General features: G+C 36.7%; 1 protein-coding gene across 11 annotated transcripts in view; it reads left to right on the top strand.

The window, feature by feature from the left end:
- The window catches only part of ZNF438 (zinc finger protein 438), a 54,688-nt gene extending 29,482 nt beyond the window's left edge, over positions 1–25,206 (top strand). For 5 of the 11 annotated variants that reach the window (XM_069778057.1, XM_069778043.1, XM_069778047.1 and 2 more), the window contains 5 exons: positions 3,134–3,366; positions 4,694–4,750; positions 14,561–14,665; positions 19,394–21,257; positions 22,897–25,206. In XM_069778057.1, coding sequence (XP_069634158.1) covers positions 4,723–4,750; positions 14,561–14,665; positions 19,394–21,257; positions 22,897–23,509 — 2,610 coding nt within the window. In that variant the 5' untranslated portion in view covers positions 3,134–3,366; positions 4,694–4,722 and the 3' untranslated portion in view covers positions 23,510–25,206. The remainder of the gene's footprint in view (positions 1–3,133; positions 3,367–4,693; positions 4,751–14,560; positions 14,666–19,393; positions 21,258–22,896) is intronic. The other 6 variants (XM_069778055.1, XM_069778060.1, XM_069778064.1 and 3 more) reach the window with 4 other exon arrangements.
- The last annotated feature ends 1,527 nt before the right edge of the window (positions 25,207–26,733 follow it).

Below are 26,733 nucleotides of genomic sequence, written 5' to 3'. Positions count from 1 at the left end.
AAGAATAAATCAGACTTCTGCAACTGAAGATCTGGATAGTGAAATGCAGAATATTTTTGCAGCTTCTCACAAATGCAAATCAGCTATTGCTTGGTTATTGAGGTTTGGGGTTCTGGAGGGTTTTTTTATTTTTAAAACAAATTGGCTTAATGCCTTGTGCTTGATTTTATAAAGTAGCCAAGCACTGCAGGCTTTTGGCAAATATACTTGCTTGAACAAATGCTTTTGTGTGTTGCACTAGTCAATCTTTATGTCTGTCACTTTTACCTTCCTCAGCATTTTTGTGTAGCTTCAATGTTTTAATCATTAATTTAATCCTTTAAATACCAATGGATTTTGCTAACTTTTCTGGAGATATGCTGATATGATTCATTTGTGCTTTTGGGGGAACTTGGTTTCTGCTGAAAAGTTTCTAAATTTTGGGAAATGGTTGCATGGCACTCTCATTTACAAGATGGCACAGTATGTGAAAGAACAGGTGTGAAAAATGAAGTGAATAAAATTGCTATTGAAATATAAATTGACATTTCATGGGCTTCTGTTAGGAGAACATCTTTCTAAACTGTACTAAGTATTTAATTTTTCTTTTTAGCTGAATGTTTTCCTTCTGAAATGAAATTACATAATAATATTTAACCAACACTTCTCTATATACCTAGTTTTAAATGAAAATTCATAATTAAGCTTAATATGAAATTATAAGATTTGATTTAATGCTTTCTTCCAGTACCTGAACTAATGTTCGCTGCATTAGAAGGTGCAATCATCATTGAGAAGCTTTGTTCTTTTAACAAAAGGTACCAAAAATAAATTTAGTTAGGGTCATAGTCGTTTAGTTTAATACTGTTATGATAATGAGTCCTATAATTACTTTCAGATAGTTCTTCCTTCCCAGAGGATGAGATTTTTAGTTTTGATGCCTGCTTAAAGCGTGAGAATGACAGTAAAATTAATGTCATAACCTTTACAGCCTATTTATCGTTTTCTGTGTAGTATCCTAAAGGATTTTGTGTAACATCTAAAATAAATGTCTTGGTATGCACAAGCATCAAATTAGGTTAATTGGGTTCACCTGATATTCAGATTCAGTCTGTCTATAAGGACACCAGTTTCATATAAAAGACCTGTGGGTATCTTTCTGTGAAAATTGCTTTTAAATTATTACATGTATAAGCTCTGCTTCCTTTGATTGTTAAAGACCAATTTACAGTGTAGTTTTTTCCAGTTTATTTGATATTTTTGCTGCTTCTGGTTGAAAATTCATTTATCCCTTCATTCTGTAGTAACATAAGGAGTAGTATAGGCATGATAGAACTTATTTTGTGGCAATAAGATAAATTTTACTTTTTAATTCTGTCCAACTTCCACTCCACTTGAAAATCTATTAGATTTCTTTTCATCTCTGACCAGTCAGCAGCAGATTTCAAGAGAACTGGTTTGAGTTCTGGAGTACTGCAGCTTGAATGTTTTATTTATTGCCCTATGGTAGAGTTACAAACTGAGCAAAATGGATTTTAAGATTATAGAGAATTTTAAAAGTTTTATCATTGGGCTAGGCTCTCAGGTGGAGAAAAATTGATGATAATGCCAGATAGAAATAATCAATATCCTCTCTATTTGGAAAGAACCAGTACTGGACTCAAATGTAATCAACAACGACTATAAGAATGTTTGCCTCCTCAGTATGCAATAAAAGCAACAGGACAGCCTGAATTATTAGTGGTGTCCAACCTAAAATTTGTTCTGGACATAAGAGTGTAAAACAGGTACAAAATTTAGTTAATTTTATTTCTAAGTGTGGCTCTTTTTTGAACATCAATGTGTTTTTTATGGGAAGTAGTCATGCCAAGCCGGATTTACAGTCAAATCAAAAAGAAAATCGGTTCTGTTGAGGGCAGGTATAGGTTAGCTGTATAGATGTTATTCTTCAGCTTCTATACTGTGCATTGATTCAGAATTTCAGAACTTTTTTATAAGACTGCAGTTTGATGCATGTCCTAAACGCTTAATATCTACATATATTTATATCTGACAAATGTGTTACAAGTTGGCTGAAAGATGTCAGAAACTGTCAGTGAGAAAGGAACATGAATCATTATACTTGTCAAGTTGTGGTGGGACTGGTTCCAAGACTAGCACCAGGCAGCGATCAATAAGAGAGTATCACTGTTGATAAATTTGAAAATAGTGTAAAACGCGGACAGGACAGTGACACAAAGTTATGTGATTTGCATTGTAAACTGTATTTATATTCAAAGAAAACACGCTTTAATATAGTTATACATATAACGATGGATAGAAAAAATTGAAGGGATGGTAAGAAGCAGCTTGCCCTGACTTCAAAATCTTGAGCTGTTCAGTTTTTCCAAAAAGGAAGGTTACTTGATTAAATATCTGCAAAAATAAAGGGCAGTGAAAGGTTCTTTGGCATAAAAACAATTAAAAAAATACTCATGAATGGCTATAAGATGAAAAATTAATTTGAGAAATACTTTTTTTTTTTTAATTGGCAGTAGCTGATCAATGTACTAGTCTGTAAATAAGTACTGGATTTTCTAGATCAAGACCATTATCTTACTGCAGTTAGGGTTGAATTCAAATCAGAGATGCCTGTACAAAATGTTTGGATTTGTATGTTCCAATTTTCTGTCCTAGTGTTAGGGTTTGTGAATGCTTAGAAGAAGATGTGGAGCTTGTATTTCCACATGGTATTCCAAGAATTATTGATCTGTATCCTGAAGTCTGGTTTGTTTGTTGTAATTCTAAGAGGAAGTAGTAACCATAAGTGGGGCATCCTTTTAAATGCTCCTTACAACTGGGAGGGACCATGAAAACCTATAAAAATGTGACTTCAGAATAATAATTTTGAGAGCCTTCATTTGAACATAATTTCTTACATTGTTTTTTACAAGAATATGCATTGCTGTAACTACTTCAGTATGTTTTCAAGTGTTGGAAATCCTGAAGTGGAGGAAAAACTTCTGACTTTGTTTCTGTAAAAAGATCTTGTTGAGCAATACGGCCTTAAAGAAGGATCTCTTAGACTGAGTGACAAGTTGAAAATCCATGCTGGTTCCTAGAAGTGTTTTGCCATTCCAAAATTACATCAATGTGGTCTGTTCCATTCTTGTAGGTTAAGAGGGAGTTGTCTATATGTTACCACGACGTGAAACTACAAGTAGATGAGCCGACATCTGTTTGTATACTGGTTCTGAGAGATCAGAGGTTGACTGCTTAAGTACCACGGACAGAGGCTCTTTGAGGCAGCCTGCGATCTGCTGATATGCATCTGCAAACCTGTGCCAGGAGGTGCTGGTTGACATACAAGAGCTTCTTATTACATATGGCTCAGCACAGAAGATACAGGTACCAAAGAGCCTCACCTGTTTGCTGTGTGAGAGGTCTTCTCACAGCAGCCACACTCAATTTTCTTTTATGCTTTGGTATTGAACTTCCTGGAAATTGAATTGATTTTGTCTCTTTTATACTTTACTGCTGCCTACAGAACCATCTTTTTCCTGGAATGTCTCCATTGCTTTTTGAGAGTCAATTGCATGATAGTAAAGAAACATATTCAAGACTTATTTTTGTGTTTGGTAATTGCATCAGAATTTGTCCTAACTATGTTTTTATTATCCCAAACCAATCTTCTGGTACTTCTTCTGCTTAGAAGGGGGCTTTTGAGCTCCTGTCTGGAATGTTCTTTATGTAAGATTCTACCGGCTCTTAAATTGGCCAGGAAATTAAGCAAACTCCACATTGGCACAGCTGGCTCTGCTCATGGGAAATGTTATAGATACGCACTGGGATGAAAGCCTAGATCCAAGTAAACCCCCAAGGAGTTGGAGTTCCACCTGTGTTGGTTAATGGACTTGTATGTTACCTTCCCAAAGCTTTCAACTGCATCAGGAGAACAAGAGTTTTATACCCTGTGTGACTTTTAACATGTTAGTGGTGTTCAGCCAAACCAAACTATTATGCAGCCATTCCAAAAGCTAGATGATTTTATGATAAAGAAAATCTAAGTGGATAATAATGTAGTTTTGAATTGTCATTATATTGTACTGTGTCTTTCTTACTTGACTGTTGAATCACACTTGACCAAAGCTTAAGTAACACACTGACTGCACTGGAAAGAAATAGCCAACTCTTAAGTTACTGGGTGGCCACTTGATGTAATGCTATTTTATGTCAAACATTATGCATCAAATTTTGCGATAAGTACCAACGTCAGATTCGGGAGAGGTGGCAGTATAGTGTATGCTTCACAAATGCAAGTTAATATTGTAGCATCCATGGAAGATCCTGCTTGTCAGTCAGTTTTATGGGATCCATGCAGTCAGATGTTTGAAGGAAAATGATTGCTTAACCCTACATTGTGATTCTTCAGAATACATTTTGACATTGGAATTCATTACATGTCCTCTTTTCTGGCTTTAGTCGTGGTTTTCAATTACAAGAAGCCTAAGTTAGTTGTACCCAGTGTTGAAATATGGAGAGTGCATATAAGGGTATGTGTGATCCAGAGAAACACTTGGTTTAAAACTTTGGTGGTGTTTTGCATGAGGTATGGGCATACTGGGATCCATTCTGAGATACAATTTCAGAAAACTATGGCTGTTGTCCTATTTTTTTTGTTGTGGTTTATGAAAAATTAGCAGAATTTCTAAGTATCTGTATTTCTTCTTTCCAGGAACGTTGTCGTAACTATTAAAGGGCATAATGCAGAATCCGTTAACTTTTTCTGCAGGTATAGTATAATTCCTGTACTTTTTTTGAGAAATTGGATGCTTGTGATTCAAAATGTGTAAGAAATATCATCATCATTAATAAATCACTGTATAACTCATGTCTACTATTCTACCCTAATATGGTTAAGAAAAAAAAAAGCCATTATACTGCAGCATTTATCACTTTAAACAATTGCAACAGCTAAGATTATTTTCTTCTTTAGGACATTGCGAATTACTGTTAACACCTATAGTTGAAACTTGAAATATATAAATCTGCTTCTTGTTTGCTTCAGCAGAATTAAGTGTTCAGGGTTTATTATAATTTTTTATCCTCATATAATTGAAAATCATTGTCATATTGAACCCCCATATAATTGGGGATTAAATCTGTTTGCAAGTTATGCTACAAGAGTAGCACAAACAAGAACATAAGTATTTTCTAAATATAAACTTAGATTTCAAATGCCTTTTCTCTAGCATGCCTATCCTTACTAACATTTTTTGTATTTAACTATATTTCTTCTATGTTTTGTCTTTTTAGAAGTCATCTTCTGTTGATTTAGTTTTCAGTAGGGTTAGCATCTTGAATTTTTCCCTCCATTATTAGTAAGGGTATTTGTGCTGCAACTGTGTATTCCCAAGCCTTTAAATGTGCAGCCGTAACTTTTATTTCCTTTCCCTTTTCATCTGTGTCACAATGCTAATGTTTAAATACGATTTTTAACTTGAATGTCATTTTTAATGATACTTCTTAAATCTGAGTGAATGTTTGATGAATATGACATAAGCTCTAATGGACCTTTCAGAACCATTGCAGGTTGTCAGTTAAGTTTCCATTGTTAGTACTTATGTTAATTAAGAAAAGCACTATATATTACTTAACTTGAAGCCTTGAGCTTTTACTGTCATGTAAGTTTATACTTTACCTGTTTTGTGAAGACTGAGTATTTTTATGATACTGTAATAATTCTGAGGAAGCTATTCCAGAAGGATGTCATGCAAATTGATCTTAGTTGATGAGTTCTGAGTCTAATGGGACTATTCTTTCAAGGAAGACAGTACTTACTGTTGTGTAAAGTTATCCACCCTGCAGTGTGCTTTACGTCCGTATGCTTATGACTGAGATACTTAATTCTAATACTTAAAAACCCTTAATTTAATTTTTCCTTTAAATAACAGGAATTTGACCGCTGTTGTAGTCAAAATGAATGTGTTATCTTTGTGTTAAAGCCATTTCTGAATAACAGGAGGAGAATATAGACTGTGAAGCTGTTTGCAAACTTGAAACTGATGAATCATTTGCTTTGAGATTTTTTTGAAGCCTTTTTTTTTTCTTTTCTGAACAGAAATCTATTCCAGTCAGTATCCTGTTATCAACTTGCACCCAGAGTAAATTATAAGAGCCATGTTGTAAACTTTTGAAGTAAGGGTTCATGTTAGAAATCATAACCAGATCCTAACCAAGAGCTATATCAGTGTGAAATCTTGATATTTTACAAATATACTAGTCTTTGTATATTTTTTTAATATTCTTTTTACTATCACTCATTTTTGTCCTTGTATCAAGCATCACTTTTGTTTGTTAAATGTGTTATGGCACTTCGAAAATGTTGAGGCTATTAGCAATTTGTAATGATTTATGTACAACTATAACATTGGTATATTTCTTACAAATAAAACGTTTGAAAATAAATGATATTGGAAGTAGAAGCTATCCATCAGTTACATTCAGTATAGCATTTTTGTCAGTCTTTCTATACTTTGAAAGTGCTTGTTATTTTTCAGTTGAGTATGGAAGTAATGGTTAGTGCAAGTTGTTTGAGTGACAGCATAAACCCTTCTCTGCCACCATTTGTCATGTGATAGCAGGAGTTCTGTAATTTGATACATACTACTACAGGGCATCGGTATTTTTCTCAATTTAAAATGTTTTATAAGAAAGGTGATTATATAACAAGCAGTTGTAACTCTGTGTTCAAACAGATGCACTTTTCTGAGTAATGATAAATATTTAACTTCTAAGATTTTAGTTTTTTCCTAGGAATTGTGAAATTATCATCGAAGCATCATATTCTGTCATTCACACTCATGTTGAGCAAGTGCTAGGTTTTTTTTATAGTGCTTCATAGTGACATAAAATACCAGTGTGCCTTAGAGAACTGAAATACCTTTGGCTTTGTCAGATTTATAAATCTTTTTTGTTAGATGACTCTAACATGAAATAATTGTGTATCTTGTCCAATTATTGTGCAAAATATAAGGCTGTCCTGGTTTATCTAGGAATTTATTTAATACATTTTTGTCTTTTTTAAATATACATTGGAAAAGTATATCACAGGCTGAAATCATAGTTTTGATCCTTGAGTATGTTTATTTTAATTTAAAAAAAAAACATATAGCTTTTTAAAAAATCATTATATAGTTTAGTGCATTTTGCATCCATGTTGGTATGGTCATTTGGTGCTGGGAGAGTTCAAACTTCAATTAGCCATGTAAATGTGTTCCTTAGCATCTACTCTCACTTTGCTGGAACCCCTGCTGCCTTTATATCATTAACATAAATGCAGGTGCAAATAGCATTTATGTACTTTGATAGAAAGCAGTTGGAGACATTTCACTGTGGGACACGACACTCTCAGATTGTGTACATCTGTTCAAATAATGTATCCAAGCCAGTGACATGAATGCAAGGATAAAAACATCTGCCCCTGAGACCATTTGCCATAGAGCAGATGCTTACATCTTTATTTATGCAGATGGCTTGTGTGATGAGCTAAGCAATGATGAAAGCAAGGAAGTTGGACAAAGATTTCAGGGTATTGCTTGGCATGGGAAAATATGTTGGTAAGAGGGCTTCGTTTTCAGATGTTGACCAAAAGAAGAACATCTGTTATAAATACCAATGGTTTTAGTAACATGGACGTGTTATCTGGGACGTTAACTAGATTAACACAAAATCAGTAAAGGACTTTAATAATAAAAAAAAACCCCTCTTTGCACAAAAATTGTACTGCAGTTATAGAAGATCCTAAACAGTTTAATAGAAGTAATTGCTGTTAACAGGAAGGCTCAACTGCTTTGCTTAAGATGTTCTCAAGTTTATCCAAGCCATTGAATTGACTGAAAAGTTTGCAAAGGTAGCGTATTTTGAATTAATAACTCGTCATGAAGTTGTTCAGAGGTTGCGTGCAGTGCTGTAAAAGATTTCATGACCTTGGGGATTTTGTAATAGAAGCCATATTTAGCGTTACAGAATTCTCGGGCAAGTAGTTCAGCCTTTCTGTTGTTCGCAGATTGCTGTAGGGTAGTCGGCGTGAGTGGCAGACGTAAGCCGAGCTGGCCCTTCAGAGAAGGAACGGAAAGGGCTCGCCCGGCTCGGGCGGCGGCCGGAGGCAGCGGTGACGGGCGCCCGACTCCCCCTGCTGGACTCTGCGCCAAGGGGCTCCTTTGTCTGCCGGCGCACGCCCGCTACACGTGAATTTAATTAGAAGAGAGCTGGCGTTTCGGCACATGGCAAGTTAAGGATATCATCCTTGGCCTGCGTTCCTGTTGACTGCGTTCCGGTTTAATTCCCTCGCATCTTGGCACCTATTACAAGGGTTTGCTGGTATATTGTCACTTATCAGCAGTGCGTTCAATCAATTCCTTTACAGCACATCCAGTACCTTCTTTTGAGAACCGGTGCTGCCTTTAAACAATACAGTGGCTAGCGTGGGCAGGCTTAGCAATGCCAATAAGCGTTGCAAATAATTGTAATCGTGCACAGGGGGAGGAAAAACATCCAGATACTATAATTAAAAATGTTTTCTGCTACATCCTACTGCCAGAAAGGCCTAGTTATGTCCAGGTTCAGCAACAAGTGATAATTTTATGTGTTCTGAAAACTAATGTCTTCCTAGCCAGGACCATAGTCTTTCCGAAGATGTTTTAGTTTTCTTATGCTCTACAGGGCTGTGTCTGTCTTTGAAAAAATATACATATCTATATGAAGTACTGTGGAGATCCTCTAATCTTTATTTTTGGTTTTGTTTTTTTAATCTTTATTTTTGTTTTTTAATCTTTATTTTTTTTTAATCCTTAGTGGAATTGGCTACAGGTTGCAGTGTTTTGCGTATGTCAGCCAGAGCTTTAGAGTCCTTTTCTGAAGAAATTTGGGTCATGATGAAAGAAAAGGGGGGACAGCTAGAGCAAACAAAAAACCTGGACAGAGATTCCCCATTCAAAAGTTAGATCACTTAGGCAATTTTCAAAAGAAATGAGCTATTTAGAAAATCCCTTAGAAAATACTTTCCAGCTATCATCTAAGTTTAACAATGTGTTCTATATTCTGGCCCTTTCTTTGGGGAATGATTTCCCCTTTCTTTGGGGAAGACTCAAAATAGGCCAGGTCAAGACTGACAGTCTTCTGAGCCTCTGCTCATCTTTAACGAGGGAGCACTTTCCAAGGTTTGTAAGACAGAAGTCACCATACAGGTGCTTTTAATGCTTCAAGTAAAATGTATTTGCTCTGTGGAGTCAAAGTGGTGAATTAATTGTTTGTTTTCTCTTGCATAGAGGCTCTCTTCAGAAAGAAGTGTTCTGATTTTCACAAAAAAGTGATAGTCTATGAAAGGAATAACAATCTTGCTCTTCTGTTGTGCTCTCTATTTGCACATCAGTATTTGCAAAAAATAAATTTTGGGAGTAAGAGGCATAATTCCCTTACTGCAATCAGACGTACGTGTTCTCTGTCCCATGCACGGAAGGGAGGAGGGTTGAACTCTCAGTAAGATGGAAGATAGATTCTATTCTCTGCTTGTTTGAAAGGGGAGCAAGAGTCTAGTCATAAAATATTTTATGCTTTATTTGTAGGATGGTTGTACTTGACCCTTTTGTGCTGCATAGTTTCTGAAGAATTCTGCCTTCATTTTTATAGCAGACCTGGTCATTATTGTTTCCTGCACTTAAGGAAAAAATAAATCTATTAATTACCACTTACATTAGGCATATCAAGATTTTGTCCAGGTTGATGTGATCTTGATAGACCTTTTAAGAAGGACTTTACATTGACATTGACTTTACAGTGAATGAATTACTGTTTAGGTCTGTATCTTTCTTGAAGCTCGCTGAAAGGAATTTCGACTGGCAGTTCTCCCAGAAAATAATTTTTAAAAATCCAATTACAATCTTTTCTTTTGAATCTTCTGTTTATCCCCACTTTCTAAAGTACCTAATTTATATTTGCAATGCCGCTGAAGGTTTATGAATTATGAGTTTATGACCAGTGCTTTCATCACCTCCTTCAGCTATTTTCTGAACAATTAGTTCCCCCAAGTGGCTGCGTTACTGAAGCCTTACTTCACAAATCTCCAGGGATGGTACCCTCTATGGAGCAGAATGACTGGGCAAAACTGACAAAGATAAACCACTGGATTTGTAGTGATACCAAAATAATTTCCATTTGACTCAATTGAGTCCTCTTGGAGCAGCATGGTTTCTAGATAACGCCCAATTGAAGTTTGACATGGTTGGTTGCTGAAGCTAGTAGAGGCATTTAGAAGTTGAAACACAGTCTTTGATATATCTAACAGTCTCTCTCTCAGAGAGAAGTTCCATGCTTAAACAGAAAAGTACCAGTGTTTTGATCTTTAGTAGCGACTTGTGTGGTTGCAGAGGCCAGGCACCACCTTGAGCCCACAGATTTATCTGCACAAACCTTATTCCTAAGTTCTCTTACTGCCATAGTGAGAAAAATCTGTGTGTGATTTCTTCAGCTGCAAAGGTGGAAAAAGTTATTAATAATTACAGATGCTTTATGTCTAGCTCTCTTTATGTCAGTTTTCACTTCTTAATATGAAAATATTTTGATCTGCTTAAAACCTATTAATTACGTTAACCTTAATATGAAATGAGTAGCTTATAACTTGAAAGACTGTGCCTTCAAAAAAATGGAAAGCTTTTAAAGTTCACAAACACTGCATGAGAGGTGTTAAGAGAATATGTGGATCTGCTAATAAATGTATTTTAAGTTCATTGCAAAAGAGTGTTTCAAAATCTTATATGTATACATATTCTGACTTTTAGGAAGAACTTCCAAGACTTTCTTCCTTTATACAGTAGCACAGAAATGGCTTTTTTTGTAGGAGGTTGTGTTAAGCCCACTTATATATAAGATGTTGCTTTTAAATACTGATTTACCCACATGTGGCTAATACATTTGATATTACAACTCAAAAAGTTTACCTCAAAGCTGTTGGCCACTTGTTGTTCCCTTTAGAAATAGGATTTCATACATATTTGAAAAGTTACTTGTGTTCGGAAAATAGAGAGATACGTGAAATCGAAATATATGAGAAATCCAAAATGATGTCTTAGATTATTATTGTTGCTAACGCTGATAATATAGTATTGAGATGCATTGATTTCTTGATGTGTTAACTTCTGTTTAACATATCTGCTTTTGCATGGGTATCGGTTTATGTTACACTTTTCTCTGAGGACAGAGATACTGGAGCCAAGATGCTGGCGAGATTCTATTCGCAGAAAGAAGCCTTAATTGCAGAAAGAAACCTTAAATAGAGTTATAGAATGGTTTGGGTTGGGAGAGACTATTAAAGATCATCTAGTCCAATGCTCCTGCAATGAGCAGGAACATCTTCAACTAGATCAGGTTGCTCAGAGCCCCGTCCAACCTGGCCTTGAATGTTCCCAGGGATGGGGCATCTACCACCTCTCTGGGCAACCTGTGCCAGTGTTTCACCACCCTCACTATAAAAAATTTCTTCCTTATATCGAGTCTGAATCTACCTTCTTTTAGTTTAAACCATTACCCCTTGTCCTATCACTACAGGCAGTGTTAAGAAGTCTGTCCCCACCTTTCTTATAAGGCCCCTTTAGGTACTGGAAGGCCACTACAAGGTCTCCCCAGAGCCTTCTCTTCTTCAGGCTGAACAACTCCAACTCTCTCAGCCTTTCCTCATAGGAGAGGCATTCCATCCCTCTGGTCATTTTTGCGCCCTTCTCTGGATCTGCTCCAGAAGGTCCATGTCTTTCCCGTACTGAGGATTCCAGAGCTGAACGCAGTACTGCAGGTGGGGTCTCACCAGAGCAGAGCAGAGCAGAGGGGCAGAATCACCTCCTTGGACCTGCTTGCCACGCTTCTTTTGATGCAGCTCAGGATACGGTTGGCTTTCTGGGCTGCAAGCACACATTGCCGGCTCATGTCCAGCTTTTCATCCACCAGTACCCCCAAGTCCTTCTCTGCAGGTCTGCTCTCAGGACCTTACACTTGGCCTTGTTGAACCTCATGAGGTTCACATGGGCCCACTTCTTGAGCTTGTCCAGGTCCCTCTGAATGGCATCTTGTCACTCAGGCATGTCAACCGCACCACTCAACTTGGTGTCTGTTGTCTGCAAACTTGCTGAGGGTGCACTTGATCCCACTATCTATGTCATTGTTGAAGATGTTAAACAGTGCTTGTCCCAATATGGACCCCTGAGGGACACCACTTGTCACTGACCTCCGTCTGGACATTGAGCTGTTGACCACTACTTTCTGGATGTGGCCACCCAGCCAATTCCTTATCCACTGAATAGTCCGTCTATCAAATCTATATCTCACCAATTTAGAGAGAAGGATGTTGTGAGGGACTGTGTCAAAGGCCTTATAGAAGTCCAGGTAGATGATAGCATTTTAATGAAGCAACTCCTATGTATACTTTCAAACAACAGAGGAAAGCAATTCTGGAAATTGAGAAAGTGGAGCTACCTAACAGCAGAGATTAATACTTTTTTCCTCCATCCTTTTTTTTGTTTTTGCATAAGCTATGTTATATAGTAATTCTCTGAAAAGCAAATCTGTATAAACTTTGGCATATATCAATATAGGGTTGATAGTGCAATAAGGAGTTTTGGGAAAAAAACAAGACTGAATTAGACAGTAAACTGAAGAACTTCCCTAAATATGAACTATGTACCCATGATCTTGGATTACTATATAAGTTATCTCTCCAAAATGACTGTTTATGCCAAAAATAGTTTTAGCTTATTCCCACACTGAAAAGTGTCGCTAGAAATTTTAAGGTTGAACATCTGTTCTAATGGAGTCTAGTTAATGTCAAAAAAACATTTTTATTGTGTAACTTTGTTGTTGTAAAGCTCTCTTCTGCTAAGAAGAGTCTTTTGGAGGCTATTTAAGGAATCCAGGAAGCATTCCACTGCTCACAGAATTTTTTGAAATGCACCATAATCCTAATCCCTTAAGATAATAAACTTGCAGAGATGATAAAGCAAAGACCTTTCTAACTGATAAAATGCTTAGTGCACAACTAGCAAATCACATTGATGCTCAAATCAGAATTAATTATATATAGCTTTAAAGAGGTCTAATATTATCTTTTAGAATTTTAATGAACTATTTTGGTCTTGGTCCTCCTGTGGTACACCAGCACATGTTTTCTAAGCTTATTTGTCCTTTCTGTATCTTCGTGTTTGTGTGAATGATGTACTGTGATTTTCCAATCTTGCATTAGAATACATCTTTATATTCTTTATTTTTCTAATTTATTTTAAATGGCATAAAAGGACTACTACGTAGATAGAATTATATTACTCTTTACAAAAATCAAGTGCTAAAAAGGTAAGAAATGCAAGATACGAGGTTGTCCCTGTGGCTTAAATGCTTCTCATTTCCAAATCACATGTAATAGTAATGTTCGTCACCCATCTTAAGCCTGCGTTTAATTCCCATATCCCACCTTGACTCTTTGGCCTAGACACTTTCCAAGTCTCATTTCTAGTTCTCTTGTCCTCTTCGTGCTTGCCCTGTATATATCCTAGTTTCTCTTCCACACTGTCAGCTCAGCAGTTAAGAGAGAAGGAGAGGCCATTTCCTTGTTCCAACTTGGGTGTTTGGACCTAAAGCTATAGTTTTAAGAAAAATCCAGCCCAGTCTGAAGCAGGAGTGCATTCAATAGAATGTAATCACTGGAAAAATTAGCTCCTTAAAGTATCTGTTGAACACATGCCAAGAGCTTTCAACTTTGCCAAATTTGGGCAGCTTTTCACAGACAAGAGCCATTGCTGTGTCAAATACAAAGGTCTTCATCTAATGCACAGATGTGTTACTAGATTCTTCTTCTTTTTTTTTTTTTTTTTTTTTTTAATGCAGTCACACCTTGGGATGGCTGGCATTTTCTCTTGAAATTAATTTTAGAAAATTATCCGAGGCAAATATCGAGAACAGAACATTCCACCCAAACAGTTTTTATTGGGTAAAGATAGTAACAACTGCAAATTAATTGTTATAATGTAAAGAGTTGGGCAGTTCTGATTTGTAGGCTTTATTACCAACCTTACTTTGTATAGCTGTGTGGCAAAACTAGTTTTGAACATAGAAGGCCAAATTCTATTTTCTAGAATATCTGCAGTACCATTGATTTACGTGGGATTACAGAAAGTGTAAATCAGCGTAGAATTTAGCCCCTGTATTTAAAAGAATCACTAAAGCTACTAAACCTTCATTTTTTGAGTTTTTTGTTTTGGTGCTGTTGACTGTCTGCCATGACACTGAAGCTAAAGCATCCCATCTGTTTACCACATCAGCTTTACTCAATTATTAAGCTATCACCTTGTATTTGGTGTGTAATATATTAGATTTTAAAACATTTTTTGAGGAGAGAAAAATGGCAAAGAGCAAGAAGCAGTAGCTTTCTTAATGCATTAACTGGAAGTTAATGTTTTATATTGTCGTTTTATGTTGTCTTTTTCTGGTTTTTGTTGGTTTTGGGGGTCGTTTGGGGTTGTTTTGTCCTGGGATCTATTTATAACTGACTGAAGCACTTTTGCAGGTGGTGTTTTTTTGCATGCTAATCCTGCAGAGAAACATTGTGTCCAACAAAGTATGCTGGGTCAGCAAAACCAAGAAACTTGTGCTGGAAAGACAGTATCCACAGGTACATAGCTTGTATGGAGATTTGGCAAAACGAATGATTAACTATTACTGACAGAAATAAATCTAGTATTGTCTGTTAGAAAGTTGTGCATTTTTTTATTTCCCATAGAACAGATATTCTTCTTTTCGAAGTCAGCGAAAGACTCAGCAATGTAAACATGCATTTAATAAAGTAATTAATTAATCTTTTTCATCTGTATTCTGCCTTTCCCTTGAAAACAAGATGATCTTTTTGTGTTATTTTCTGTCACTTGTCCAGTCATACACAAATTAAATACATATCTACATATGAGGTGGTTCTACAAGGATTATTTTAAAAATTAATGCTATTACACAGTGGTTTCTGGCATTTTGGTGTTTTATTTTAATGTTCAAGATAGATCAGATTAGTGGGGAAAATTAAATTTGTTCTGATGCTTTTTACAGTGTCTGAGTTCAGCAATGTTACATGCTTTACATAGAGAGCAAACTGAAGGAGGTACAAAAAGAAGGCAGAACAGACTGGAGTAGACCAGACTTGAACGATGTAGGAGGGAAGGGGAACCATGAATGAACAGCAGCCCCATGGAAGGCTTTCTTTCCTCCAGAGGACTCTTCCCACGATGGCCATGTCAGAGACTTTGATGCATCATTGATTTTTTTTAGTTGGTGTATCACTGTCCAGTCCTATACAATTTTAAAGTTATTTAGAGGGGTGAAAGCTTATGACATCCTGCAAGTTTGAGTGATTTGATACTTGCAGGTACTAGCATGGTAACCATTAATCTTTTAATAGAGACTTTTAAAGTAAATGGATTGAATTGCATTTGATTTAACCTTGTGCTTAATTATTTAAAAGTGTCTGCCTGTTGCCCCAGCTCCATGCCTGTTTGAAAGGCTGAGAACACAGCAGTTAAAAATGAGCTTCATGTCATTCAGATATTAAATCTAATGTTTTCATTCATTTCTTTTATTCTTAATGAAAATTTTAGAGAAAGTATAAAAATTGTTGCCTTACAGTGGAGGACCTGTAGACTGACTTGTAGAAATACTGTTGTCTAAAACCAAGGACCGTCCTCAAAAATGCCATTGCAGAGCCTCCCTTAAGTGAAAATTCCCCTTCTTAGATGCAAGACTTCATGGGTTTGCATAGGCCTGAAGGCTTTTCCTCAGGTCACAACTGACGAGTCAAAAAGAGTGCTTTGAATTGGAGACAGAAATAATTTGGAAGAAGGCTTGGAATAGAAGTGCAATGTCCCTGAAAGATGCATATTAAGTTTCCCAGTAGCCTTCTGGTAGCCAGACAGCCAGAGTGTATTCAAGTCCTTCAGTGTCAGAGTAGTAAAGACATGAATTACTGTAGCGATCTCTGTGTGCAAAGGCAATTGTTGAAACTTCTTGCCAAGTATAAATGGGAAAAATAGTTTTGGTCACTGGTGATACTTGCATACTCTAGGTGGGGTCAGTAGGACCTCCGGTCTTTGAATTGACTGGTTGTTTTTTCCTGAACCAAGATGCTAAATAGTCTTCCACCAGTTCTTCCAATTAGCTTTCCCAGTCCACAAGCAAAATCTTGACCGAGTCTGAAGGACCATCAGACAGCTAGTCTGCATCTAGCCCATCTCTATATTTAGACACTGGCTAAGCTGCTTAACTACAGCAATTATTTTGGATGGAGGGAAATACAGAGTTGAGTATCCTTTGCTTACCAGAGGCACTGCAATTAATATTTCTGCACTAAACTGCCTAATGTAAACTTGGGGAAAAAAAAAAAGTTGTACTGAAGCCTGATACCAAACATAACTTGCCTGGAAGATGTATTTATGATAAAATTACGCTAGTTGGAAAAAAAGCATTTGTATAAAAATCCCTTCTCAAACAGTTATATCAATGCTTAGAATTGTGTTAACTGTGTAAGAATAATACTGATCTAAATGGACCTTGTTTCAAAGAGCACTGTGTGGTTAATATTCATGAAGGTCGTGGCTTCTAGAATGATACTTTCTGGTGGAGTGCTGAGAAAATATGTGGAGAGACTTTCTCTTAATGAAAAGTGGGATTACTGCCTAATTTTGCAATAGGCAGGTCAGTGTATTTGAGAAGCATATGCTTATTTTTAAAGCTAGTGTCATGCATTATTTCTACAAATATTTCCTCCTAAACTCAAATTAACCTTTCTTTTGTGGTGCTTTGGCTGCCATTTCTGCACTTTTGTAGAGGTGGCATGTCCATAGCAAAACTTCTGTCTTTTCCTGAACTCGCATCATTTGCTACCATTGGTTGGAGAGTGGGTGCCTTACAACTTGGGGTGTAGATTAGCACAGGTAGCAGTCTGCTGAAGTGCTGGCTTTCCTAAAAGGTTTATGCAAATCAATGAATGAGATTTTGAAATAGAGAGAGGTACAAGCCAAACGTGAGAGAAAATGGAAACTGCTTTGTGTTGAAGATTGTGGCAAGCTGAATAACTGCTGATTTGGAACTTTAACATCAGTATATGGCAAGCATAAGCTGGAAAAATAAGAGCAGACTCTGTCCCCTAAAGGAAAAATACACTTGTTCTGTCATCTACTGTATTTAAGCTGTACAGTTTGACCTGTAACTAGCATTGAAGTTCAGGGCTAGTTTGGTTAATGATTACAATACTTTACATCATTTTATTGTACTTCTCAGAAGCTCTTAAAAGTGTTTCCTCAAAACCAGCAACCAAAAGATAACCCTGCAGGAAACAAAAAATAATCCGAGTATTATTAGTGATCTTAACAGTTGAAAAGGTAAAGGTTTCTATATGTTTAGTGATTGTAGATTGGCGAAAATGGAAGTTCTTAGTGAGAAATAGTACATGCTTCTAGCTTTTGGAGAATAAAAAAGGCTGTAGGGAAACAGAATTTTAAACTTAACGGTGTTTCTGCTTTTTCCAGGTTGCACAAACTCTGTAGGCCTTGACTTAACCTTGTGTAAAGGGATCTCTATATTTGTGCAGGATTTCCATATCTACAGTCATCCAGTCTGCACAGAATATCTAGAAATTCTGGACATCTCTGCAGACATTGAGCAGAAAGAAAGTTATGGTAGTGCCCAGTAGTTTCACTTAATTGGAGGATCAAGAAGGTGCATAGTAGACTTGGGGTTTGATGCTGTAGATGGCAATAAAAGGATCAAAGGCTTATGCCCTGCATAGTTATTACTCCATGAACCTGCTGTAGGTCAAAGAGTTTTGAGAAGCATCAGACCTACTATGTATGAACCGTACAGTTTATACGTGATTGCTCAGTGAATCTAGCGTGTCCTGAAGGCAGTGGATTTACTGCACATGTGCATACCATGAGCATGCACGTATATCTGTCCAGGAGTTCTGGTCATGAAATATGATAGCTCTGTAACTTACAGTGCATGTTACAAAGTGTGTGATATCTGAAAAGAACACCCAGGGTTAAGATAAACTTACTGGAGTTTCCAGTGTTGGTAGTGATTCACAGTTACCTCTTTAAGTCCATAACAATGTATAAATGTATTTGTAATACAAGGCTTTAAAATGGTAAGGAATGGAAACATCCCTATGGAATTACCTTACTGCAATAGTTCAAGGTCCCAGCATTTACTCTTACATATTCTATTCAGATGTGATTCCCCTCTCAAATTTTTCTTACATTTTTGCCTTCCCAAATTGCCTTTCTGCTTGGGATCTTTGTAGTTGAATTTTCAGTGGTTGAGATTGCTGGGAATTTTTAATTCTTTTTCAGGAAACCTATCCCAGTTTTTGAGAATTGGGAGTATCGGTAGTTGATTTGGGAGTGGGTAATGAGGCTGTTATATGAAATGGTAGTGGTACAATTAACTATACATCAAATCCCTTTTTATGGAGTGTCTGAAAGGTCAGCGTATATCTCTGCTGCTCAATGCAGATTATATTTTACACATTTTACCCTTTTCCTTTTATTTTTTTTTTTTTAATTAATTATCCTCACATTCTTCTTTACTAAAAATGTTTGTGACATTTACCAACACAAGTAGAAACAGGTAGGAACTGTGATATAGCCTTCATAAATTGCATCTTTCAAGAAAATATTTGAATAACTTACTACAGTAGTTCTATTGTGGATTAAAGGCACATAAGTAATACGTGTGATTGGGTATTTAACAATGGTACATCTTCTGTCAAGTCCCTTTGATTTTATTGCGCATTATTGGCATGTTTTATAGCAGTAATTTTTTTAAGACTTCAACTGGTAAGCTTTGGTCTGTATCTCATAAAACCCACAAATTCTAAATGTTACAGAAACTCTGAAAGACAGCATGACTCTGATTGAGAGATATGATCAGAGCAGGTGCTCAGAAGAGTTCTGCATCATGGAGTTTAAATCATGTCCTTGTTAGTTCTTCCAGCTGAATATTGCCAGCATGCTAGTGCAGCTTTTGCAGGGCAGAAGAGGCTTATAAGTGTGTTTGCTCTGAAATGCCATGTAGTTTCTAACCTAGAATGAAACATTCATTTAAGATTAGCTTAAGGGAGGGTGAGAGGTGGGGCATTGCATATCTATATTCAAGCACGTTGCTTCAGGGACTATTTTTCTTTTGTCCATGAAACTTTTGCAACTCTAAACTTAATTTAGTGGTCATTTAAATACCTAAATATTTTTAATAAGTTTGCGTATAATGGTATCCTTTGTAAGGATTTTTATTTTTAATACAGTAATTTGTTAGAAAGAAATACTATATATTGTATTACATCTTTGTTATGTTATTTTTACAGATAAACACAAATCCCCTTCAGATATAATACGAAGTTTTCAGAAGAAAAGTCAGCTTAGGACCATTGCTCCAAAAGTGGTACCAAAAATGTTAACATCTGGAGTGGTTTCTTGTCTTCAGTCATCTTTACCTGAGCAAAATACGCCAATTTCAGCTGCAGGTTCCAAACCGCTGGTGGTACCAACTCAAAACTATGCTGTCATGCAGGTGGCTGGTCATGAGGGGACTTTTTCTCTGTTGGCCTTGCCATATGTTGCCCCTGCCCTAACGCAGCAAGTCCAGCAGTCAAGTGTGGCCCCTTCTGAAAACCTAAAGCTGCCTATCCCTAGGTACCAATCTGTAAGAAATAAATTCCTGAGTGACAAAAAACTGGCACAAATCTCTGTTTCGGGTGCACATAACAAGATTCCTACCAAAGCATTGATCTCATCACAGACTTCCCCCGTGACTACTTTAACTGAAGACTGTCCTGAAACTCATTCTAGTTCAGATTCAACTGAGCAAGTGATGCTAACAGACCGTGACTCAGCTGAAATGACGGTTGCTGCATTAGTAAATAAAAGCAATTGTGTGGAATCTGGATGTCCTTTAGTGAACAAAACTGAAATTGCTAACAGTAATGTTTCTGGACCATCTGTAGTTAAAGACTCTTTATCCAAGCGGGCAAGTACAATTAATCCCATGAAACTAAGTCTACGCTCTGTGAAGACAGCATCTGAAACCACAAGAGAGTCATTCATAACGTCTGAGAAACTGAAGGAAAAACCCACGAATTCTGCAAATTCTGTTGCTGTCCTGTCACCAGCAGTTTTTGGCAGTACAGTACAGATGACTCCATTGGCACCAAAAGGAAAACTTCCTATTTTGCCTTACTCAAGGATGAAAAATTCAGTGTTCTGTAAATTTAAGCAGAATACTAATGTTACAGATGTATCTGGTCCTTCACTAAGATCTGAGTGTGAAAAAATACCATCTTTGGCGAAAACCTTTCATGTTCCTACTAAAGCATCTGATAAGCGATTAGCTGTATCATTTATACAAGTCCCCAAACAAACCGTTCGAGAAAGTACTTTCTCTCCATCCAATAAAGTGGATGTCGACAGTCTTAAAAAATTGAACAGTGCAGCCTCTAAAAGAAGAGGCAGGAAGAGAAGAGCCCCAGATGATTTATTGGCTTTTCAGACCAAGCGAAGGAAATGCATCATTAATAAGTTTAGGGAAGGAAGAGAGAGGGCGAAAGTTGATCTTCAGCCACCTGAAGACAAAAAAGCAGAGGCAGTGAAAAAATACCGTAGTATTAGGCCAAAGCCAGTGGTAGTTGTGCAGGCTTTTGCACCACTGACTGCTGCAGCAATAGTAGAGACACCCTCTCCTGAGCAATTAGACCAAGATATTGTTTTAAATAGTTCACTTCCCAATAAATATTTAAGTTACAAGCAGAGTGATGCTACATCAGTTAAATCAAGTGATTTAAGTAGAAGTGCATCTTCAGCTGTACCTAAGCCATCACATAAATGTCATGTTTGTAACCATATCTTCCAGTTTAAACATCATCTTCAGGACCACATGAACACACATACAAACAAACGGCCTTACAGTTGTCGAATTTGCCGGAAAGCATATATTCATTCTGGAAGCCTGAGCACGCATATGAAACTTCACCACAACGAAGGCAAACCCAAAAAGCTTGTGTGCTGTGAATTCTGTGCTAAAGTTTTTGGCCATGCAAAAGTGTATTTTGGCCACCTCAGAGAAGTGCACAGGGTTGTTATCAGCACAGAGCCCTCTAGTAGCGAGCAACAGCTGCAAGATGCTTTAAAGAAGAGAGACACAAATATAAAAGAGGCAGAAGAAGTAACAGAGAGGTGAGTGTTTTCACTGATTAAATGCTAATGAAAATGGGATTTCAGGTTGTTGGGGGAAATTCGTAAACATCACCGTTACGGGAATTGTTGCTTCTCCCCCTCCAAGTGAGATTCCTAATGGTTTAAATATTTTGTTAAGGAATCTAGTCAATCCATTATTAGACCATCCAGCATATTTTAGCTGATTTATTGAATATAAATTATTACTGACACTTGAATATCCAAGGTAATTTTGCATACATTCTACTAATACCCATTATACTGCCAGTGGAGCTATTTTGGTCAGTTCATTTCTCACAGCTAATGCTTTTTCTGTTAATCCGTGCTGTCTTCTGTGTCCTACCCATTTGGGGGTTTTCCCCAGAAGATAAGTGAACCAACTGCAATAAGTGAAAAGCAATTCATATTTCAGTATTAGCTCATACTTTATTTACCCTATTAAATATCATTATCCCATTTCCTTCTCTGGAGTGCTGTGAGCTAGTTCATCTTGTGTGTTGATTACCGCTGCTTTTGCGATCACTTAGCCAAGTAGAAAAGTTAACATTTACCATATTAAGATGGATAGAACATTGTTTTAACTTTGCATTATGATTTTAAGGTGAAATTTCTTGACACAGTATAAATGTTGGCTTTTTTTGTTTGTTCCACTGTTCATTTACTTTCACGGAAGTATGCTTTATTGAGCTCAGGGCTTTAACCTGATGCTTCACTATGACACTACAGTTCAATTTTACACCTTTTGCTTTGCATAGCTCCATTCTCTGGGGCATCAGAAATTTTTAAGGTATTGAACCTAAGAAACAGCAGCGCTTTTCTTCCAGCCTCATTAGCCATTTTACAATGAATCATTCCATTTATCTGTTTTGTTGGGTAATCTGTCTAATGTGTATAGATACACAGTATTATGTGGTCCTTTTCGTAGACTTTGTGAGAAGGTTTCTTTGGAGGTTTTCTTTTGATTGGCTTAACTTAAACCAGGGACTTGGTACCTCTGTGTGTATCGGTTTTCTTTACACTGCAGAGCTGTCCTAAATCAATGAGAGGGGCTGTTGAATTGTAAATTAGGTTTTTAAACTTTTAAAAACTGTGTATTACAAACTTTGGGGCTGGGGTGGGAAGAAACTTTGAAGTTTCATTGTTTCCATCTTGGAGTGGGAGGTGGGACATGTGGTTTTGCCTTAAACTGACCTTAGATCACTCAGTGTAAACAAGTTATTTTCTCTTAGTAGTATGTTACAGGTAATGTTCATTTTCACTTTACTAGTACAGAGCTAGAAGTATTTGGATTGCCCTCACTAAATCAGGAACTTAAAAAAATGTTATTAGCCTTTTATTGAAAGGTTAGTGTTGTTAAAATATTATTTCTACCAAGGCTAATTTTGGAGGCAATTCTTAAACTCAGCAGTGTTGAACAACATTTGGTTTCAGTTGTTTGCTAAGCAGCCTTATTATTATTTTATTTCTCTTTTTTTTTTCTGTTTCAAATAAATTAGATACTGTAGCAACAGTGCCTGTTTTTAATTAAAAGAATGTTTCATGAATGTTATCTCTTCTTGGAACTTACAAGGACAGAAACTGCCATCTCTGTTCTGTGCATGGCTAATACTGAAATAGTCTATTTCCTTTTTTTTAACAGGGGAAATAAGTGCAATTTTGAGGACCTATTCCATAACCCAGGAGAAGTCAAATTACAGATCAAATGTGGTCGATGCCAGTTTATTGCACAGTCTTTTGGTGAAATGAAGTTTCACTTATTGTGCTCTCATGGAGAAGAGATCCAGGGAAGAGTAAAGGAAGGGGTTTTGCAAGGAAATAGAGGAGCTAAGGGGGAACTGATCAAACATGCAACCCACTTCTGGAAACAGTGCAATGAGAGAAGACATTTAGCAAAATGCAGTGCCCGTGAGGAGGAGTTTTATACTTTTCCAAAACTGAAAAGACAGATATACTTTCACCATCAAAATAATGTCGATATGTTATCTAAAAATGAACTGACTCAGTCAGGAAGCGGTGAAGCAGCCAAGGAGATGCAAAATGTAGGTTTTGGTACACAAAGCAAAAAAATAGAAATTTGGTCTAAAGCGGGCTATAACTGCATTTTGTGCAAACAGTTATTTGGAAGAAAAGAGGATCTTTGTAATCATTGGCAGAGTCGTCATAACTGTGAAGACCCTTCCACTTTATGGACAATTTTTAGTTTGTTATCAAAACAAGGAATTATTGAACTTTCTAGCAATGGTGAATATTGAAGCTCAATTCCACAGTGCTGTGAAAAACATCAACTACCTTACTAAATTGTTTATGGTTTTCTGCTGTGTTACTAAACTAACTCAAGAGATGTGTCTCTTCAGAGGTTTGTTTGGTGGGTTTGTTGGTTTTTTGTTTTGGGTTTTTTTAAGTTATGCTAACCTTTATTTTGTTGAATAGAAAATGTATTTATCCAGTATCATTCCTGATGGGTACATGCAAGCCGATCACTGTACTTAAAATTCACGCTTAAGGAACTTAGCAGCAGCAAATACTCAATACTAATGGTTAACATCAAGGAAAAAGATTTTCAAGTTAAACTATACTATACACACAGAAATAAATCAGTTTATATGAAGTAATCTCAATCTTGAATGAGATGACAAACCAGACTGGAAGTGTAATTTCAGTCCCAGCTGTGCTTCCAGATTTTATGGTAAATAAATATTTCCATGCACTTCTCTGGATCATTTGAATGTGCATACATTCAGCCAGCATTCAGGAGCTTTATAATCTATAATTTAAAAGCTTTTAATTCTTGTTTTCTTGATTCCAGTGTCTTCAACCATGTTCATTGCTTGCAGGTTTGTATTGACAGGTCTTTTAGGTGTTATATTCTGTCCTGGGAACAGCAAGGATCTTTGGATTTTAAAAGTGAAAAATCTATGTGTATGGGTCTTTTTGCCTGTAGCTCTTTGGGTTGAAGAAGAGTTAGTTGCCATCCATGAAGATGAAACCCTCAAAGCTTGACTGCTTTATGAAAAAAACCACGTTTGTTTTAAAAATAGTAATCTGAGTTGGTTACTCCTGGGAAGTTTGACATTCTGCGATAGTCTGCATGTTTCACAGTGAACTTTTTAGTATATCCCTTGCACCTCCTGTGACAGCAGCACTACTGCTGCCAACACTGTCAGCACTCTGCCTTTAACACTCTAGGTGTATAGCTTTTGTACCTCTGCAGTTGACCCAGTCTGTGGCTTTAAAGGGAAATTGTTCCTTCACTTCTAAGTCTATGGTGCAGGTAATGAGGTTTTTTCACTTGTGTTGCCAGATTTACTGTACTAGAGGAATTGCATGCAGCACCTTAACCTTCCAATATCAGGAGCTAGTAACAGTTACCTTGTGTAAAGCTGTAGCAGCCTGTAGTGCAGGAGTAGTGCATTCTGTGTCGCCCTGCTACAGAGCAGGCATGGTAGGTGACCATTTCAGCACATATCCAAGGGAGCAAGCCAGTTCAGGCCGTAAGGAGATGGAGTTCTGGAGCTCAGTTTTGATGAAAAGGTCATTGAAGCCATTGAATCTCATTTGAAACTGGTGTTTAAACTGCTGTTACTTAAAGCCTTATGTACCTCTGAATTATTTTGGGAGCAATAATGGAGACAGCGTAAGAAATCACTGTATCGCTGTTCAACAGAAGTCAGAGCACATCAGAGGGCAAACTGAAAAATGTACAGTCTCTACAGTACTACTCTATTAATTTCTTCTTGTGGTCAAACTGTAATTGAGGGATTGCAATGATAAAAGAGTCATTCCTAAAATGTCCCGGGTTGCCTCTTACTGTTTTGCAAAAATTGTGGTGATGAGAACATGAGAAGAGATCTAAAAGTATTGGGTTTTCTGAGTGGCATTCCAGAAGCTGTTGCAATATTTTGTGTATGTGTTTTGTTTTTAAACAGTAAAGGCAATTTTGATGAGGTAATAGTTTTGAGCGTAATTTCTTGTTCTATGGCGCTTTGCCCTGGAGTTGACCTATAAGACTGGAGCCAGGAAAAATAAAAGACAAAAGGAAAATGCTCATAGAACTGTACAGGTGCTTGGTAAGGTGGCAGAATCCCTGTGGGTTTTCAAAACTTCCTTCCTACTATCTGTTGCTATAAATACATATTTGTGGTTCTTTCTTTGCTTTTTTATATTACTTTTGTATGCTGAACTACTTCAAAAATATTACTTGTTCTTATTCTTGACACACCCATCTTTTAATGCATACAATATATTCATATTTATTTTCATTGGGTAGGTGGAAGAGAATGTATGGCATATTTGGAAAGGAATAGCTAATTTTAAAGTCAGTGTTTCATGTCAAACTGAGGCTATATAATTTAGGAGAGTGTGCTTGCATTTAGAAGCAATTTTTCCCCCCAACTTAATCTTTTAACTTTCAAAATCAAACAGCTTGGTGTTTCCCCTGAAACAGAAATGTGAGAACAATCGCTCCTTCACATAGTTACAATATATCAATGGGAAGTTCATTCCCAGCATAAAGTATGCATTTTAAGAGCTGGGCAAAAATCTTTAAAAAGGTTTGATCATGTTCATTATGTAGAATGGACATTAAATCACCTTTCCTTGCAAAATCACCCATCCCTTGGTATAGTTTAAAATGAGCTGAAAAGAATGCAGCTCTGAGACTGAGTCCCTCCTGTTCAGGAACAGCACCAACGATGGCACAGTTGTCCTTCAAAAATATTTTCAAAAAGTGTTTGTTAAAAATGGTGGTGCATCAGAGCCAGTAATGTAGATGAGGTTTTGGTGGTGCTTATCAGGCAAGAAGAGTTGCTCCCTTTCATTTCATGTAAAAGGAGGGGGAGGTCCAATGATAATGGGAGGAAGGAGGTTTGGGATAAGGGAGTCGGTCGCATTTTTTTTTAAATGGAAATTTTCATGTACAGTCTTTCCATCATATTTTTGTGCTTCTCTCCCTTTCTCTAGTCCAGGCCAAATGGGTAAAGGGGTCTCAGCTTTCAGCAATTTAAAGCCTGAAAACATGTTTTAAAGCATGGTCCTAAGCCACTTCTCAGTGTCCTCATAAATGTTTAAAATTAGAAGCCTTTTTTTCTGAGCCTGAAAGCATTCTTATGTTTCAGGCTATTATGATTAAGGTAGATTATGAAAGGTTGGGATTTTTGAAAATAGCTTTGCATTAAATACAGATGTGTCCTTTGTTTAAAATGTGTTTGTTTTGCATTTGTGTTCATTTTGATAACATGTGGAGGTACGAAGTGAGACTTATTTACAGGAACATTAAATAGTGTGTGTTTGCTGTTCAATGAAAGGGTTGTTATGAATGCAGTTTGCTGTTGACCTTGAAGCTGGACAAGTTAACATCTGGTTTTGCACATAAATTATATTTTTAAATTGTTAGAACGAATGTTATTATTTTTGTAGCTGTAGTTTTGTTCCCCTCTGATTTTTCATTAAATCTCTGTTTCAGCTTCACTGTTCAACT

Source organism: Haliaeetus albicilla, chromosome 2 (genome assembly GCF_947461875.1).
Source record: "Haliaeetus albicilla chromosome 2, bHalAlb1.1, whole genome shotgun sequence".
Lineage (NCBI taxonomy): Eukaryota > Metazoa > Chordata > Aves > Accipitriformes > Accipitridae > Haliaeetus > Haliaeetus albicilla.
This window is presented reverse-complemented; position numbering and strand designations above follow the sequence as displayed.